This window comes from Durio zibethinus, chromosome 21, assembly GCF_047325235.1.
Source record: "Durio zibethinus cultivar Kanyao isolate XHJ-2024 chromosome 21, ASM4732523v1, whole genome shotgun sequence".
Classification (NCBI taxonomy): domain Eukaryota; kingdom Viridiplantae; phylum Streptophyta; class Magnoliopsida; order Malvales; family Malvaceae; genus Durio; species Durio zibethinus.
In genome coordinates, this window is record NC_143182.1 from 7997511 (window position 1) to 8016989 (window position 19479).

General features: G+C 31.1%; 2 protein-coding genes and 1 pseudogene across 4 annotated transcripts; 1 reads left to right on the plus strand and 2 right to left on the minus strand.

The window, feature by feature from the left end:
• Positions 1–4623: 4623 nt before the first annotated feature.
• LOC149512844 (UPF0481 protein At3g47200-like) lies at positions 4624–5802 on the minus strand. Its single transcript, XM_089751091.1, has one exon. The coding sequence runs from the start codon at positions 5800–5802 to the stop codon at positions 4624–4626; it is 1179 nt and encodes a 392-aa protein (XP_089607217.1).
• A 3032-nt stretch (positions 5803–8834) lies between these two features.
• AAS (Pyridoxal phosphate (PLP)-dependent transferases superfamily protein) lies at positions 8835–15097 on the minus strand. Of its 2 annotated transcripts, XM_022902809.2 has the most exons (13): positions 14739–15097; positions 14513–14633; positions 14183–14255; positions 13736–13966; positions 13396–13559; positions 13019–13159; positions 12674–12733; positions 12094–12258; positions 11537–11593; positions 11030–11094; positions 10601–10724; positions 9314–9451; positions 8835–9129 (listed from the first exon to the last, which is right to left on the minus strand). In XM_022902809.2, coding segments are annotated over exons 1-13 (1470 nt in total). In that variant the 5' UTR covers positions 14741–15097; the 3' UTR covers positions 8835–9000. The 2 variants fall into 2 exon arrangements, with proteins under 2 accessions (XP_022758544.2, XP_022758546.2); XM_022902811.2 differs by lacking the exon at positions 12094–12258.
• Positions 15098–16441: 1344 nt separating this feature from the next.
• On the plus strand, positions 16442–19284 carry LOC111306452 (uncharacterized; annotated as a pseudogene). Its single transcript, XR_016331490.1, has 8 exons — positions 16442–16994; positions 17090–17303; positions 17397–17597; positions 17683–17789; positions 17915–18052; positions 18167–18418; positions 18545–18863; positions 18974–19284. The product of XR_016331490.1 is annotated as an uncharacterized LOC111306452 (transcript).
• The last annotated feature ends 195 nt before the right edge of the window (positions 19285–19479 follow it).

A 19479-nucleotide genomic window follows, 5' to 3' on the forward strand; every position in this document is an offset into this window, starting at 1 on the left:
ACGGTGTTGGGTTTTGTTTAATTTCGAACGTATTACCTGTATTATTTAATCTTTATGCGACTTTAAAGCTAAAAAGAATTCAATAGAATGAGTTTATCGTGGATAATTTAGAGAAAGAATTTAACGTGTTTCAACTCAAAAATAAAATAAAATTGACTAATCTATTTTGGTTTTATTTTTTTGATTTTTGCTTTTTAAATCAATCAATTCGTTTTTTTTTTTAAATTAAAATGATTGAATTGATTTTTAAATTTTTACAATCGAATTTACTGAACCGATCTATTGTTCACCTCTGTCAATTTTTTCTTTGAGGCATTCTCTTGTTTTTTTATTTAATTTAATTGTTTAAATAAAAAAATAATATATCTATGACAAATTAAATATTCAAATATATTAATTTGGTAATACTTTATTAAATAAAAACGTAACTGATGGTCGGCACGATGATTGGGAGTCCCTTCCTCCTCTAATATTGCAACTTCAAAATTTGAGATTTGACTCATGATGAAATTGATATATATTTCCATTAATGTAACGTACACCATGTAGATTTGTCAATTGGGCAACTGGAATTGGGCTTTCATCAAATTAATTCAGATTGTTCAATTCATAATAATTTTGAATTTTAATCACTTCAAGTTCGTACCATTTTAAATTTAAATTATTTGAAATTTTATTTATTTCAAATTTAAATAATTTTTAATTTAAAATTGATATTTTAAATTTTTTGAATTCGAATATATCATATGATATGTTTAAGTTATCATGTGAGATTTTGTGTTAGTAGAAGCAGAAACATTGAGATTCGGAAATTCTCGAAGTTAATGAGTTTCATCTAAATTTTTTTATATTCAAAATTATGAAAAATTAAATTCTAATTATAAATTTTAAAAAATTAAGACTCAACAAACTACATACTTTTGATATTGAGTTTTTTTTTTTTTTTTTTACTTCAAAATAAATTAAGGAGAAAAAAATTTATTACCTCCGTGGCTAGCTAGTCGTTACTAAATTACAAGAACTCACCAGACGTATGACCAAGGATGAACGCTTTTTTTTTTTTTTTTTCCTTCAAAAAACTGAGGATGAACTTTACGATGGCTACGCCTCAACTAGTAACAGTAAAATTATTTTTAAAAAAATAATGTGATAAATGATTTTTAAATTAAATATTTAATATAATATTTAAAATTTTAAAATAATTAACATAATATTTAAATTATAAATTTATTAACTAATAAAATATTTTAAAATTTATTTATCAATCAAATCTTGTTATTTAAAATTAATCTATTAAAAATAATATTATATTAATTAATAAATTTATAATTTAAATATTATATTAAAAATTTTTAAATTTAAATATTGCATCAAATATTTTATTATAACTTTAAAAATCATTTGTTATATTGACATTTTCTTATTAAAACAGTTACATCGTTGCTTGTCGGGGAGTTTGACAAGTCTACATGGTTCCAACCAGGAAGTAACATTGTTTGTTTGTCTGGTTTAGACTTGGGAGTCATAGGCTCCGACCACTCCGTACTAGTCTACATAGTTCCAAAATTGTACGTTTTGGTTGGTAGGACTCTTGGCTATAACTAGCTCTTGACAAAAAAAACATATGAAATAAGAGGCTGGCTCAATAAATAAATAAATTATATAATATATATATAATATTGATTATATATATATAATAATAGATTGATTCAATCGATTAAAATTATTTTTTTATTAAAAAATTTTAGATTCAAATTTTATCAATGATCATTTGTTGAAGTCATTTCGAATGTATGACTTACAATTACTTGTCTTAAATTGTCAGATACGATTAATACGAAGGTTTGAATAATCTATTTATTTTTAAATTTTTTTTGACAAAAAAAATAAAAAAGATATAAACGATTTTGGACATAATTTTATTGATGATATTTTACGCTAATTTTTGAATGAACTATTTTTATGAGCTACAATACATATGTTTTTTTTTTTTTTTTTCTACTTGAGAGATGACAATGGGATGCCCATCAAATTTAAGAAGTTTGATAGATCACAACCTCTCACAACAAAAAGCAGAATAAATCAAACCATCCTTTTTCGAAAACAATTTTTTTATTATCCTTAATTCTTAAAGAGGTTTGAAGGGGAAAAATTATACTTTAAAGAAAAATTCGATTTCAAATTTTATAAATGAAAAAAATAAATATTAAAAAAATTTGCTCTTAGTATGAAATTTAACTTAATTTGATTTAAAAAATTTAAAATGATTATCAAACATAAAAAAGTTGAATATATATATATTAATTAATGGTCGATGAATTTCACTTTTCTTGGTATAATTTTGCATCTATTATCAGTATTATTATTATAATACTATTTAAGGCAATATCGTTACAGAATTTTCTGCTTCATTATGCCTGCATGTGCTGTCACGTTGTTGGATTTGGGTGTTCCAAACCCATGGAAATTAAAAATCATCAGTACCAGGGACCTTTTATTAATGCTTGTCCAAACTGATCCAATCTTCAACTAATAATTAAGATAGTGATTAGTTTAAAAAAGAAGAGTTACTTTTTATTTTTATTTTCTTAAAAATTAAAATATATGAGTGAAAATATGTTTTATAATTAAAAATAAAAACAAAAATAAAAATAAATTGAAATATAAAAACAAAAAAAAATCTTTTCAATTGTGAAAACAAAGGGTGTATATTATTTTTTTTTATATATTTTGCAAATTATCATACTTTAGCACTTTTTAATATCATTTAAGTAATAAATATATACTATATTTATAATTAGATGCTATTAATAATAATTTTATTGAATATTTTATTTTTTCTTAATTTTTACAATTTTAGAAAACAAAAAATAAAAACTATTTTTTAGAAAATAAAAATAAAAAATATTTTTTCAAACCCAACAGAGCCTTGTTTGCATTAATATTTGACCTTTCCACACTCAAGCTGCATCCAAAATTTAGGTAGAACATGGCCAAAGGTGCTGAAAACTGGTAAGAACATGTGAAAATTGATTAAAAAAAAGTAGTGACGATTTCATATTTTTTATCTAATAAGCAAGTTTTCGGATTTAAATGTCATGACGTTTAATTTAATAAAATTTTCTTTAACATTTTATTTATCTTTGATATAAATCAATAAAAAAAATCTTATTTTTATGTGTTATTTGGTATTGAATAAATGATATGTGTACATATATGTGTTTTTCTTAAGTATTAAGATTATAATTTTAATATTTTTATTTAATGAATTTTATTATCCATATCCATGGATATAAATATTTTGTCAAACCACGTAAATTATGTCTCAATTTTATAATAAGTAATGATCCTTATATTATAATTATGGGAATGCTCTTCCTATCAAATTAATCAAAATTATTATAATATTCTTATTAAATTACGTATTAAACTTTAACATATTATAAAATTAACTATAAATTAAATTATTAAAATATCATTACCATTATTTCACAAAAATGTAAAAGGTAGCGTTTTATGAAAATTACTATAATACTCTTATTAAATTATATATTAAATTAATTACATAAGACTTAAGTGCATATTCAATTATTATAATAAAATAAAAAATATAATGTCATAAATATCTATACAATATATTGGAAATTATTTCTAATTGAAATTACTACAATATCTCACTAATTATTTGATCGAGGGTTGATTCGTGCCTAAAATGATTATAATATCTCTCTTATTATAATTAATCAAAATTACTTAATGTTTTCTTAACCATCATAATTGCTCAAAATTATTATAATACCCTCATATCATAATTAAAAAAAAATTTCTCATAATTGGTCAAATTACTATAATATCTTTCAACTATAAGTATGGGAATGATCTAATATCATTATTGGTCAAAATTACTAAAATATCCCTTTTTTCATAATTAAAAAATGCTCCTCCCATTTTAATTGGCCAAAATTATTTTAATACCCCTATTAAATTATATATTATTTTTATATTGAAATGATTATAAATATATTCAAAATAATAAAAAAATATTAAATAATAATAATTTTTGACAAAAAAATAATTCACCATGCATAACGGGGTGGGCTATTTGTAGTAAATATAATTGCTTGGTTCCTAAGACAACCAATCCAATTTCCATTTCCCCCTATCTTTACATGTTTAGAATTATTTTAATTAATTAGCCCAAACATCCCATGTGCAATATTCTCTTTTGACAAAAAGAGATTCAACTAAGTGCTCGGAACCTGAGACTCTGCAATTATTAGCGTTGAAGTTCCATTTTGTGCATTGACCATTGTTGGATGATTATTTCACTCTAATTTATCTAGAAAATCAGGAAACTTTGCTAGTGTTTTAATCAAAGACATGATCTTCTCCTTGTGACTAATTTCAAACAACTGATAAAAAACACAATGCTTGATTTTTATTTCTAAAAAGAAAAAACATGCTTTTGGTTTTGGGCCAAATTAAGGGACTACAAAGCTTGCTTTAAGGTGAGAACAAATATGATAACAGCATAAATTTGAGCAGCAACAGCCCAGGGCTTGGTAAAATAATTATGCACATAGTAAGCACGCCATCTGGGCCACCATTTTCTGCAATGATGGTTTAGGTCTTTACAAAGTTCATAATAATAGAATTCCTGGACAAAAGCATCATTGTAAAGCTTATTGAAAGACTGGGTTGCATCCTCTGGACTCGACCAGTTATCAAAAATTTCCCTCTTGCACAGTATTTCAATGTCGTTCGGGTGTCGATCAGGTTATCCAAGAGCTTGGCATAGCAAGTGAAAATTGGTGAACAATGTGGCAAACATTGCTCGTAACCGATCAGGTTCCTCAAGACTGTTTCTGTCTCCCCGTGAATTAGCAGGGATGGAATTTCGAGACAACCGTCTCTAAATTTTATATCCAAGATGCTATCTGCAAGTTCATCTTTCACGAATTTTACACCTGCCTCTTTGAGTCTAGTGACAGAACGAACTGGTCGCCATTCATACCTCAAGCTGTTTCTAATTTCTTTCGATGGTAAAACCATGGATAACCTTAACACATCAAGAATATGATTGATATCTTGGCCCTCGAAAAGTTGTGGTTTTATAGGAGGTGGATGAAATGAGAAAATTGAACCAAGGTAAAGAAGGGCAAGTTCAATTAAGGACTTGGTTTCAGAAGGGAGCTTTGTTTTTTCAAACAGGGTTTGAAGTACGAACCAGGGTATTTGATTTTCTAGCAAAATCAAGTCATGACACAGAAATTGCTGCATACAGGACGTCGAGAAAATTGGGTCATTCGGCTCTTCCATCTCATTAGCGTCCTTTCGGAGTACCTCAATAATGAAGACACCATCAAGCACCATTATTCCTACGAATTTGTCGCCTAATTCTGCTGCATAATCATGTCCTGCATAGCAAGCACTGGCCCGTTTCTCAATCAACTTAACAGCATTAACCCAATCAGTTAAAACTCTCTGTTGCTCAATCTCCCTGTCTTCTTCGGATAATGATATTGTCTCTGGCCGACCAGTAATTACTCTGGACAGGAGACCTTTCAAGTACTCGATTTTGATTTTATCTGAGGGCACCAATTTTTTTTTGCCATGGTGCATTGGTCCAATGGAGAAGCAGTTGGGGAGAAATGAGTTTTCTTTGTGCCTGGAGAGTATGCTTGGGGTTTTGAAGATGCAATTGCTTGGTTGCATGTATGGATGAGCATGCTTCAGAGAAGATACAAGTGATCCAATATCAATTACAACATTATTATCAGATCTTTCACTTTCTGCTGCCATTTTTCTAGTCTTGTTGTTTTCTCTTCAATTGTTTTTTTTTTTTTTTTTCAATTGGGCAAAGTTATTGAGACATGTGCGTTGAACTGAGATTTCTGTTGTAGTATATAATCCAAGGGACCAGTTTGTAATGCTTTCACACCATGTAAAAAGCTCATGAAAAAAGGTTAAAAAAAAAATACAAATAAAGAAATGCCAGCGTATTGTTTTTGCATATCGTCCACAATTTAAAAAAAAAAAAAACTTTTTTTATAATTTGATTAATCTTTTATTTAATTTTTATAAATTCGTCTAAATTCTTCATCATTCCAAAGAAATTTAGAGATATTTTCTATCAAAGATCACTAGCTTGCGATCTTCAGAATTTTATGATCTTTTGGTCTAATAAATTATCCAATATTATAGAATAATTTAAATCAAAATATCCTTCACGAATTCTTGAAAATATTATTCGTTCGTAATCTTTTTTAAAATCGTATAATTGATTAAACAATTATTCTTTTATTTCTTTAACATAATAAAGTTTTAGAAAAAATAAAATTTAATTAATTAACATTTTTTTTACTTGGGAATAATTGCAAATTGTCAGTGTTAGAACCTTTCTCTCAAATTTTTCATTATTCTAAGAAAATTTGAATGATTCTTAACATATGGGAAGTTTTTATAAAATATCACTCTTTAGTAATTTTTGTAATTCCCTAATCAAGGCAATTTACAGTATTCTCAAGCTTAAATTTTTAGTTGTTATATTTTTTTTATTTGTTGTTTTATGTTATTTTAATTTTTTTATTTTGATAAAATTAAAAAATAATATATTTTTTTAAAAAATTATTCGTTCATAATTTTTTGAATTTTTTATTTTAGTCTATTTTTTATTATATTTCTTTTTTAAAATGAAAATTTTTTATTTGTTTAAAATTCTTCTCTCGTGATTTGTTGTCTGTGTTCTGTAGCTCTTTAAAGAGCTCATCTGGAATCAAATCCCAGATTTCTTGAGTGATTTCCGGTTGATCATCTTGGACTGGAGTAAATTGTGAATGATTGGGTCTCAATGATTATGTTTGCACTTATAAAAATAATTGTTTTGTCTTTTGCAATGTTTTTCCACCGAAAGCAACAGGGAATGCTTTAACAGAAACAAAGTAGTTATCTGACTCTCTTTTGAAGAAAGTAAAAAAAAAAAAAAAATCTCATTTTTAATGAAATTATTAGTTGGTCTTAGGTAACCTGAAACAAGATTCGATTAATTTTTTATAAACAAATAATTCAGATAAAATTAAATATTTATAATTTATTTTAAATTTTAAATAATATTTTGTACAATAATATTTATTTAAGGTATAAGACAATAATGAAGTGATATTATGATATTTTTATAACACTAATAATCAAACAAAATGTTTAATATTTGTTTAACATATATTTAGCACAAAATTTAAATAAATAACATATATAAAATAATTTAAAAAAAACTAAAATCAAATAATTTATTTCATTATATAAAACAATAAAGCTATTTATTTTTAGTTTTTAAATGAAGATTAAATTATTAAATATTAATATATTTTGTTAATTGATTGGAAATTGAAGATTGAATTTTTTTATCTTAAAATTAAGCTTTTTATTTTTATTTTTTTGAGGGGGCCATCTTTATTTATTGGAGGGACTTTGTAGATTGAAGGCATGTATTAAGATTACAAAAATGTTAGGGGCCATGGTGGCTCCGTCACTGGGTCATATAAAGACTGACAGGCCATGGTTTGGGCAGCAACAGACTTTTGCAAGTTTCACAACTTCGAATAGAAAAAAAAGAATTAATACACGTTTTGCAAAAACAAATGGTTGGAAAATCTATGTTTGAAGCCTCTTGGAAAAACAAGTTGTCGGAATCATTATTGATTAATGCTTAAGGCAAATTATTAAAGATATTTATATGATCAGCTCTGGAGTCTTTTCCTATAGGAAGCATTTTTGCTTGACTATTCTCCATAAAATAACCGGTATCAGATTCTACCCTTTCCTATAACATGCAGAAAGAAAGGCTGCTATATGTTCTACAGAATTTGGGTGGGGGACATGCAACAACTACCCCTTTGTATATCCACCAACTCATTTCACCGTCTAACATTGACTGCTTGAAACAATAACGTGTTAGTACTCCAGCCTTCTTTTTGTATTTTTCTCTGTTTGAAGACATTAACGAGAATGTATGCCGTCAATTTCCAGGATTACAGCCATCACCCAATCTATAAAACTGCCCCACTTCTCAATTAAGCCATAATTTAGATTCTTACATGCATGTCTCTTTTAAGGTTTAATAATGATTCCTCCCATTGAGGTTCATAGTCTGCAGATAAGTGATTCCTCTGCACTGAGGCCAGGTTTCGGAATATGCTGTGATGAAAATTTCCTGTTTATGAATGTTGGGACTTGGGATTGATTTCCTATGTGTCTATTCTGGAGTCATGCAGAATTACATCGTAGCTTCTAGCTTTCTTCAAAATGAGAATCAGAATTAAGGACCCTATTCATTTTTATGGAATTTTGGGTATCTACAGATCTACAACTTCGTGGTGGCGGTTGATCCAATACCCACCAAAATATCAGCAATTTCGGATGTTCTGTGTTCTGACTCGGATTGATGCTGACCGCACAGAACAGCTGGATAATGACAGGTGTCATGACTCGATGCTGTTATAATCGAGGGGTGGTGGTGGAATGGCGGGAGTCAGTGAGGGGCTTACGAAAAGGAAGTAAGTTTTCAACTGATTAGAGAGAACAATCTATTGCTAATGATATAATACAAATGAATTCAAGTTCGGCTTAGCCCAACAAAACGCCACGGCTAATAAGCTACACGAGCCTAGGTTCGCTATGGCTGGTGGGATGAATGATAGCTTACGGATCAAACTACAGTCTTTGAGTTCATATAACAAATTCTCATTTTATTTCCATAGCTGATAGCTACCGTGTAAGCCATATCCCAAAGATTTCTCATAAACCACACCGAAACACTATAAAACTATCAGCAAGCCTGTCTTGAAAGTTTTTAAATAAAATTACTAATGATTAATGCACAAAACAAGCCGACAACTAAAGGGAAATATGTTGTTTATCATAACATTTCAAATAACCTTAAAGCTGATCATCAATAAAGAAAAAGCACCATTAATGGTCCAAATAGAAAACAGTATAGACAATTTATCGTAAGTATTCCCCTAGCAAGGCAGTGGCCTTATCTTGCAAAACTTTCCATGCTGCATTCACATGCTTTTCTTCAGTCAATGGGGCACCTACGGCAAACCGTAGTATGTATTTGCCTGATAAAACCTGCAATCATCATAACTGATGCTCTTAGATATGTGCTGCCACACTGAGTAAGAAGTAAATCCCAATTTCCTTTTTTTCTTTATTTCTTTAATTTTTCTTGGAGAAAGAACAAAACATAAGGCACACCATCAACACATATATCAGCACTTCAAAATGGAATAAATAATGTAGACAACAGGCTTACCGTGTGAGATATGAAGACATTCCCTGTTGAGTTTACAGCATCTAATAGTTCATGGTTCAATTTGTTACCATGATATTCACCGTTAGAAGGAGGCAAAAGGCGAAAACAGACTAATGAAAATATCCGAGGGGTGACAACCTGCTCAAATGAGTTATAACAAGTGAATTATTCACATAAATTGACCATGGACTTTGACTTTTAGCATGGGAAAAAAAAAGCAAGGACATTAACTTTCTTATAATAGAAATTCTTGAGAATTATTACTTTCTTAAAGACAAGGCCCTTTTCTGTCTCTTGTGTTGCATAAGGCATCAAATTAGATGTTATGAGAGAGTTTCCATTAAAGGCTAAACCTCAAAAAGAAAAGCCAGCAGGGTATCATCCCAAAATTGACTCTACACTTGATCATATTTTGGCATTATAGAGACAGTTTGCAGATGACCAGTTTGGCAGAGTCTGATCATTTACAGAATGGATTGCGAAAGCATTTTGTTAGTCAGATCAACAGCATCTTTAGACAGCTAATCTCACACTGTTAAGCCTAATAGTCATGAACTTAGTGTCCAATGAAGAGGCACTAATTTGCATCCCTCAACAAATGTGAACAGAGCCATCTGTACGTCCACTGCTTTAGTGTGAGTGTGACTGTGTGACATTCTAACATGCAACCAGATTAGCATGCTATACAGCTATAGCTCAGGTTTCCGTTTATCACATATTATGTCTAAGGCTAAGAAGATTAGACATCAAGCAAGATTGGCCTTTTTTTTTTAACTAAACAGCTCTAACATGGCTGATTTTATTTCCAGTACCTGCTTAATATTACTATCATGAAGATCTACTTAAAAATCAACTGGTGCACATATGGAATAGAGTCAAGCTACTAGCACATACTCTGACACTCAGGTTTAAGAAAGGCACAGCAATCAAGGGAATATTTCATATTTTAAAATGATGTTGGATGATTCATCTAAAAAGAATATAAAAAGTGAACAGTTTGATCATGTCATCTAAAATTTGCCCATCAGCATACTGTTTCCAGTAACAGTGAAGGGGTTGTGAAGACCTACATGGATACAAATCAATTAAGTAATAACTCTCTTACAGAAATTTCTTAATGGAAACACACTCAAATGTTTATCAATTATATAAAAGAAAACAGAAAATTCAAGAAATTTGAATGACTCCTATTTGTATGGAAGAAAGGTAAAAAAAAAAAAAAAAAACTTTCATGACATATAAGAGCTTTTATGGCCAATCAATCAACTTCATGAAGAGCATGACTACCTCAAATCTTGTGTCTTGAGCAACCAGGTCCTCAAAATGTTTGGCCAACTTGATATGGCTTCTTATATAGCACTGCAGGTTTTCCAAGCCATACAGTCGTAACACCATCCATAGTTTCAGTGATCTGGAGGCAAGAAATGGATTTGTAAGGGAAAATTGCTAGTTGATTATACATAAAGTTATTCTTCTGCTTTGTTATGTTAATTTAATTGATTTTACTAAGAAAAAGAAAATATAATATGTTAACAGTATAGAGAACTCACAGCAGAAAATATTGTCAGTTTTACATTCATCATGACAAAAAAAACTACAATCTGTATGACATAACTCTTTCCCTCAAGTAATTTTGCACTGACACACACAAATGCTCATTTTAGAGTGCAAGATAAAGGCATTTGCATCTTCAATGCATAATATTGAAAAGCATACCTAAATCGACGTCCAAGAGGAATTTGCCAATCTTTGTAATCTACAACCATGTTTGCTTGAGAAGCCTGAAATTGGTTACCTTGTGAAACACGTAAGGAACTCAGTAGCTACATTTAATATTGATTATTATTACAATAGTCTCCTAACTTCTTAAGGTTTGATCCATTGCTCAAACAACAAGAGGAAAAACCACCAATTTGGTTAAAGTTTTTGATACTATTATAAAAGGCTTCATGCTACTCATTTTAAAGTTTTCAGACTCCATCCATTTCTATGCTCATTGGCAGGTTACAGTACAGACCATATGGCCAGCAGACTCTCCCTAAGTTGGCAGATTGAAGAGGGTACATGAGAAACCAGGTTCTGGCTGGTTAGGAGTTGGCCATTTTCTGAAACCTAAAACATCTATGTATCTGAAAATACAAAATCTATATACAAAAGGTAATTAAAAGCTTATCCAGATTTGGGTTAAATCAAAATTTCCCTCAATGTAGAAGAAAACTTAACCTTATTCTTCAGAAACTCTGGATTTGTAGAGAGGGCCTGAACCAATGCACTTCTATCCTGTCACAGTCAGTAATAACATAATATGAGCATTTAACGGAAATGGAATTTGCTACAACATGTTTATGAAATTGAGAATTACTATCCCATATTGAAGAGAGATTTTTGCTAGTTCACGCATTCTACATGCCCATCTGTTATTTAATCGGTCAATGAGAAACCTCCAATTATCCTATAACCAATAGAAGCTATTAGGTAAACCACATATGAGTCTAACCACTCACAGACCACACACATCAGGCCAGTTCAGATTTCAAACTAGCAAACTCAAGCAAGCAGGCATTGGGCCTGGCAAATAAACCACTCATATTGATGTCTCCAGTTACATGGAATTGAGACAAAATTTTGCAGTAATTTATCTTTAAGAAACTTAGAAAGCAACTATCGAAATGATAATGTACATAAATTAGATCTTTCATCTATATAGAAGCAGAGTGCATAGAGTAATGAAGATGGACTTTATTGTTGTTGCTACATGCAAACAAGTACAAATGGCATACCTTTACCCAGAGTGCTGAACAATCAAAATTAGTTAGAAACCACTTATGAGCATTCATGTTGAAAGAATCAGCCTCTTCAACTCCATCAATGTAATGACGAAATTCTGGACAAATGCAAGCACTTCCAGCATATGCAGCATCCACATGGAACCACATTTCATTACTCTGTCCGGAGACAAAGCATAAAAACATAGCTAAATTGCATTGCCTTCAAGGCTTACTGAGTAGTGACACATATCATACAATACAAACTTCATGGAGATAGTCCTGGGGGGTTCATTTCATAAGATTTCTGTAAACAACCTAAAATTACATTTTCCAGAAAATCATTTTTGTTAATTTTAAATGGTTGGACTATATTTTTCAGTCCACGTAGGTGGGTTTATCAAACATTCATGAATATGATTTCCATGTTACCGCTGTTGACAGAATTTTGTGCCTAAAAGTTAAAAAATACAATATGTGACGGTGCTTAACGTTTATCTTTATGCATCAACCAGTCAAATACAGAAATTTATATAGGCCCAGACTCCAGAGCATATTTCCTCATATTTCTAGATAATTGCATTGGATACAGTACCTTAGCAAATTTTCCTAGTGCAAGCAAAGGATCAACAGCAGTCGATGAAGTAGTGCCAACCTGCAAATATAAATGCCACTCGATGATAAAAAATTTAGAACTATATATAAGACATAAAAGAAACCAATTACATGCTGACTTAATATGGACCCCAAACTTATACAAAGGGCACATGGTCTAACCAGCTTCTATGCTCCATGAAGTAAAGGAAATACCCTAGAAAGATAAGCATCTCATAATATCCCCATCAATTTTTATTTTGGGGAAGGTGAAAAGGAAAAAGTACTTAACATGATACAGCAAAAGGAGGAAAGAAACTAACATCAAAAGCTTTTAGCTTCTTACAGTGGCACATAAAAAGAAAGGAATCAACCCAATAGCAAGGTCCTGTGAAATTGTTTCACTCAGCAACTCTGGAGAAAGTGCATAGTTTGTAGAAGAGTTTGCTTTTAGCAGCCTACAATTCTCAGGATGGATTCCTGCTATCTGCCATTGAGTGATAAACATATAGTTTAATTAGCATACAAAGATAATAGCAACATGAGCTTTAATATAGTAGCTAAGTAATATGCATAGATCAAGTAATCAGACACCATCAGAGCATTTCATCAATCTCACAAACAGGAAGAAATTTCTTTTAAGAATGATGTCAATGTTGTAAGAGACCATATAAAAAGAAATAAACAAATAATACTAGATATGAACTCAATTTCCAAGGATACCTGGCAGGCCTTTTGCAAGGCAGAATGTGTTTGATCAGAAGCATAAACTACAAGCTTTTCAAGTGCACCTTTTCCAACCCTCCTCAAGGCCTTGTCACGAGCAGCCAATAGTACAACTAGAACAGCTTCACTTGCCGTACCCTGTATCACTCCCCCACCTTGTCCTACAACACAGTTACCAACCTCATTCCATAAATTTAGAGATATTTTATTCTTCCATTCTTATTCAGCAAGAAGAAGACTGAACAATTCCAACGCCAGAAATAATTCAATGAAAATCCCCTAGGCCCAGTATTGCATTCTATATCGGAGTTTTACATAGAGTCCCAAGTCCTTATACCTGCTGAAAGGAAGTCTTCAGGTAGCTTAAGCATCTTAGCAAGCCAGTCTAAAACAATCATTTCAAGCTCTGTCGCAGCAGGGGATGTAATCCAACTGAATCCAACAATATTAAGACCAGCGCTAAGCATTTCTCCCAAAAATCCAGCAACGCTGCTATTGGATGGATAGTATGCAAAATAATTTGGACTCTGCCAATGAGTAACCCCTGGCAATATCTTTGCTTGAATGTCTGCAACCACAAGAAGATTTATTCATGAAAAAAAGTTACAAGGTTTCCTAGAAAAATGACAAAAGATCAATTATTAAGGAGAATCAGAATACATTCCAATTCACATTGCCATGTACCCAAAGACATACTTTTTTCATTACTCTCTTCTTCTACACTTTTTTATATTATTTATTAGGTAGTTAAAATAAATTCAAGAACCCAATTGAGCAACTTCACCATCAAGAACATGCTGAAATGAATCTGGTTGATTAGGTGCAGAATCCGGTAACAGATTATGAAGATATCCTGGCTGCATATAAATGACCACAAATAAACAAGACCAACTAAGAAAAATCACTTCAATACCATAAAGTCATATTATTCCATTAAAAAAGATAAAAGCATCCAAACACTGTTTTAGAGATAAAAGAAACTTCTAACCTTTGATGCTTTGACATGCATTTATGTTTAAATTGTATTCTCCATAGAACAATTTTGCCAACTAAAGCGTACTAAAAAGAAAGTTAAACAACAGGAAACAAAATGATTAGAGATACATATAAAGACCTCAACTTGGCTGAGAACAGGGAAATTCTCAATGGTGTTGTAATAATCAGCAATAAAATCAACCATCTTGTGACCATATTCTCTCAGCTGCTCAGCATCCATTGGCTTCAATCTTTTCTCCCTGCCATTTTTTCAAGTGCAAATACAAGCAAAAAGGAAACAAAAAGAACGTAAAAAAAAATGTCAGTGCCATTAAAATGTTAATCAAATGGGTTTGTTGACTCACATTTTTGGGCTCTTGATGAGCAAAGATTTGAAAATGGCCAATGGGTATAGAAGGGTTAACGGGGAAAACAAAGCAGATAACTAGATAAATATTACTGTAAACCTGTAACTACTCCAAAATAAAAAGGACCCCTCGGATACAAAACAAATATACATAAACAAATAAAAGAGAGAAAATATTCTATTAAGACTCCAAAAATACTCCAGCCACCAGCCTTTAGTGACCGTCACTTAACGAACGTGGACGAAGCAAAATCCAAACCTAACACCAACTTGCTAACGATAAAAGGGCTTTGGCGACGGCAGTGGTGGTCTCTCGAATGGAATATAGTATTTCCCTTTTTTTGCCCTTTCTCTCCTTTTAATTACAATGGAATATTTTATTATTTATATCAATGGGTTTGCCTGAAAAGACGATAATGGATCGGGTTAAAACAGATTTTTATTCGTTTTAGATTTGATTCGATTTTATATTTATAAAATTTAAATTTGATTTGATTTAAAATTTTTTTATTTTTTTATATTTAAATTTGATCTTATTAGATATTATATATATTATATTCGAGATTTAATCAAAAATTAATAAAATATTATTTTTAAATATAAATATATAATTATATATAAATAAAAAATTAAATAATTAATTAAAAATAATTTTTATATAATATCGAGTATGATTGGATTTACTTAAAATTTAAATTCGATTTAATTTTGATTTTTTTAACATTATCTAATTCAATCTGATTCAAAATTTATTTTTTTATTAAAAAAATCGATATTATGAAATTGGATTGAATTGAAACCCATCGAGAACAAATTGTGTTACCAATCTTAATTATCTGTTTCTTATATTTATGGATGTGATTGATAAGATAGAATATTTTATTTTCGTCTTCAAAATTTTATGTTATATATATTTTAATTTATATTTAATACATATTTTAATTTTTTAAATATTTAATGAATATAAATAAATTTTATACTAATAATTTAAAAAATAAAAATTTATTTTTAATTTTTTATTTAATATATTTAGATTTTTTTTATAAATATATATTTTTAATAAAAATATATTAATTTTAATTAATTTAAAATATTAATTTATGTTATTTAATAAAAATTTTATTTATTAAATATGTATAAAAATAGATAAGGTACATATACAAAATAAATATTTTGTTATTTATTTTTATCCTTATATCTAATAAAAATTAAAAATCATATCAATTTTTATTTTTATTCGGATAAAAAATTAATTTTTTTATTAAATATAAATAAAATTGACATTTTTATTTATATAATTTTAAAAGTCATAGCCTTAAACCAATATAGATTTGGTCTAAATGGTTATTATATCTTAAATAGCGAATTAAGCTTTAGTTTTCTTTGTATTGTGTGCTAATTTATCATTAAAAGAAATATAAGTAATGACTCTTCTTCTGGGAGGAGAGAGCTGCGGAAGAAGAAGAAATATTTACGATGGCCACTGGAATTCTAACATTAATTAATGTTCCAGACAAATTTTTTTTTTAGATAATTAGCAATCTGTGGGCAAATAAGTTGTTCTGACTTCCACGGTAAGATGTGCATCTCAAAAGAGATTTGCGTTAATTGTTCGTTAAAGCCCAAAAAACTGCTGAGCCCAAGGCGCTTGTTTCTTTCCCATTCCAATGTTAACCCCTTGGTTGGTTTACTTACCAGGTCAAATACCAGAAATTTCACTAAACAACTAATGCTATAAATCCTCTGCAAATTTTAAAAAAAAAATTTGAATTATTGAAATCGAGCGAACAGCGAGGGAAAATGAAATTTGAAGACGATGACGATATTTACGAAGGAATCAGAGCTCAGTTCCCTCTCACTTTCGGTAAGCAACAAAAATCCCAAACCTCTCTTCGAAGCCATTCACAACGCCACTCGCCGTTTCACCACCGCCAGTAGTAATAATGGTAAAGCCAATGAAGACCTCCCTTCTCTTTCCTCCTCCTCTAAAGCTTTGCTCGACTCCCTTCGCAATTCTAAACCTCCCAACCCAAACCCTAATGACTCCTTGATTGCCCCGCCCCGTCCGCCTCCTGGTCCAGTCCCCGATGAGGATGAGATGACGTCATGGTGGGACCTCGTTCTGGTTTCAGGTAATGATGTCATGATTGGGCCTCCACGACTGCCAGTTCGGACTCAGATTCGTCATCGTTGTCGAGGGAGAACCGGTATCCGATTCCAATGAGCACTGAGATTATTCTCAAGGGCCATACTAAGTTAATTTATTTAATTTTAATTTCTCGAAGCTAAAAATCCCATTTAAGCTCTAATCACTAAAATAATTAAATCCTAATTGTATTTAACGCTTTCAGATTGTTTCAGCTCTTGTAATTGATCACTCTGGCTCTAGGGTGCTTTCGGGTAGTTTGACTACACGGTTAGAATGTTTGACTTTCAAGGAATGAATTCTCGTTTACAATCATTTAGACAGCTTGAACCATTTGAAGGGCACCAAGTACGTAACCTGAGCTGGAATCCCATCTAGGACCGGTTTCTGTGTGTCACTGGCTCTGCTCAAGCTAAGGTTACTACTTGCATATGTTAATTATTAGTCTTGTTGTAGATTATAGTATTGGTTGGTTAGTTGCTCATAATTTTACTCGAATTTGGATTATAGAGATATGACCGAGATGGACTTACTTTAGGTGAGTATGTAAAAGGGGATATGTATTTTTGTGACTTGAAGAATACTGAGGGGCATATATCGGGGTTGACTTGTGGAGAATGACATCTGAAAACCAAGGAGACGATTTTGACATCGTCTGAAGATTGATTGCTTGGTATATGGGATGTTAATGACTTCAAAAGTCAAAAGTAGGTCTGTATTTTTTTTTTATTAAACATTGCTGGTTATATTGAAAGGAGATTATGTAAAGAAAATGTTTCAACTGTTTATTACGTAGGTTTTCAAACCAAAACTTGCAAGGCCTGGAAGAATTCCTGTTACAACATGTGCATGGGATCGTGAAGGGAAATGCATGCTGGTGGAATTGGAGACGGTTCCATGCCGGTACCTATTGCTGATAGCTAAACAGTTCTTTTTTGTTGATTGATTGCAAGCTACAATAGCTTGGTGTTGTGTTGGTGTTTCTGTTTTCTCCTTACAATCACATGCTTGCTTGAATTATCCTGCAGACATGGAACCTTAAGCCTGGATGGGGAAGTAGACCAGATATATACATTGAAAAAAGTCATTCTGACAATATCACCAGGCTTAAGTTTTCTAGTGATGGAAGAACTTTGCTGTCCACAAGCTTTGATGGTTCTCTGAAAGTAATTAGCAGAGTGTTCAGATCAATGATGAACTCCATCCCCTCCAAACCCAAAACCCAAAAGAATCCATTCTAGAATCTTGATATTTGTTGTAAATCATGAATTGTAGGTCAGGTTTGCGATTTATGCCAAATTAAAGCCCATCTTAAGGTGTTTGATGATCTCCCAAATCACTATGCCCAAACAAATATTGCATTTAGTCCTGATGAGCAACACTTTCTAACTGGAATATCCGATGAGAAGGAAACTACTACTGGAGGTTTGCTGTGCTTTTATGATTGTTCAAAACTTGAACTTGTCCAAAGAGTTGGGATATCCCCAACTTGTAGTGTTGTGCAGTGTGCTTGGCACCCAAGATTAAATCAGGTATACCATACTCTTGTTCTCTCTGTGCATTATCCTAACCACATCTACCCATGGTCATTCATTGTCAAAAAGTATGAACTGATAAATAATAGTATAATACACTAATTTAATTGTTTCTGTTTTAAGATATTTGCGACAGCTGGAGACAAAAGCCAAAGAGGGATTCATGTACTATGTGATCAAACCCTTAGTGAGAGATTTGTGTTGCATGTGAACCTAGGAAGAAATCTTTTGATGGTTTTGAGGTACCACTTGTGATTCACAACCCTCATGCACTGCCATTATTTAGAGACCAACCAAGCCATAAGTGTCGATGTGAGAACCGGAGAAGATACTGAAGGATCCTTTCAAGTCACATAAGCCTAAACTTCCCATAACAGGAACAGGATACGGTGGAAGAGTTGGTGCAACCAAGGGAAGCTTGTTGACTCAATACCTTCTTAAGGTAATGGTGTTTTTCCTGTCCAAAAACTCACCTCTCTGCTGCTCCTTAAAATCTTAATGTTGTATAACTAAAGCTGGTGGAAGAGACTTACCTGTTGGTTCTCATTGTAGCAAGGGGGGATGATCAAGGAAACATGGATGGAAGAAGATTCTAGAGAAGCCATACTTAGATACGCTGATGTTGCAGCAAAAGACCCCAAGTTCATTGCTCCAGCATATGCTCAAACCCTGCCTGAACCTGTTTTCGCAAAGTTAGATGCTAAGGATAAGGAGAAATGATCTGATTATAGTGGCATTTCATTCTACTCATAGTAGGATCTTTTTTAGTATTTTCCCTTACAATGATCATGCAATGATTGATAATTACACACACACACACACATCACTTTACTTATTGTCGAGGTTCTGACTCTTACTCTATTTTGGCATCTGATCTGTATGATCTCTAAACCACCCAAGTGTAATATGTGCTCCTGCAGAAATCATTGAACTGAACTGGTTATCCTGAAGGTGCAATTATTGTTGCATTTGCTCAAATTCTTGTTTTGTTCAAATGGTCTGTAAATTTTATTATTTGCATGTCATCTTTAAGAAAAGATCATTCCCTTTGTCCTAAC

Coding starts and splice junctions, on each gene's coding strand:
- LOC149512844 (XM_089751091.1), bottom strand. CDS start 5,802: ATGGCAGCAGAAAGTGAAAGATCTGATAATAATGTTGTAATTGATATT.
- AAS (XM_022902809.2), bottom strand. Junction 12,259..12,673: donor CACTAGGAAAATTTGCTAAG/GTACTGTATCCA, acceptor GTCTCCGGACAG/AGTAATGAAATGTGGTTCCA. Junction 11,095..11,536: donor CAGAGTTTCTGAAGAATAAG/GTTAAGTTTTCT, acceptor AACCAATTTCAG/GCTTCTCAAGCAAACATGGT.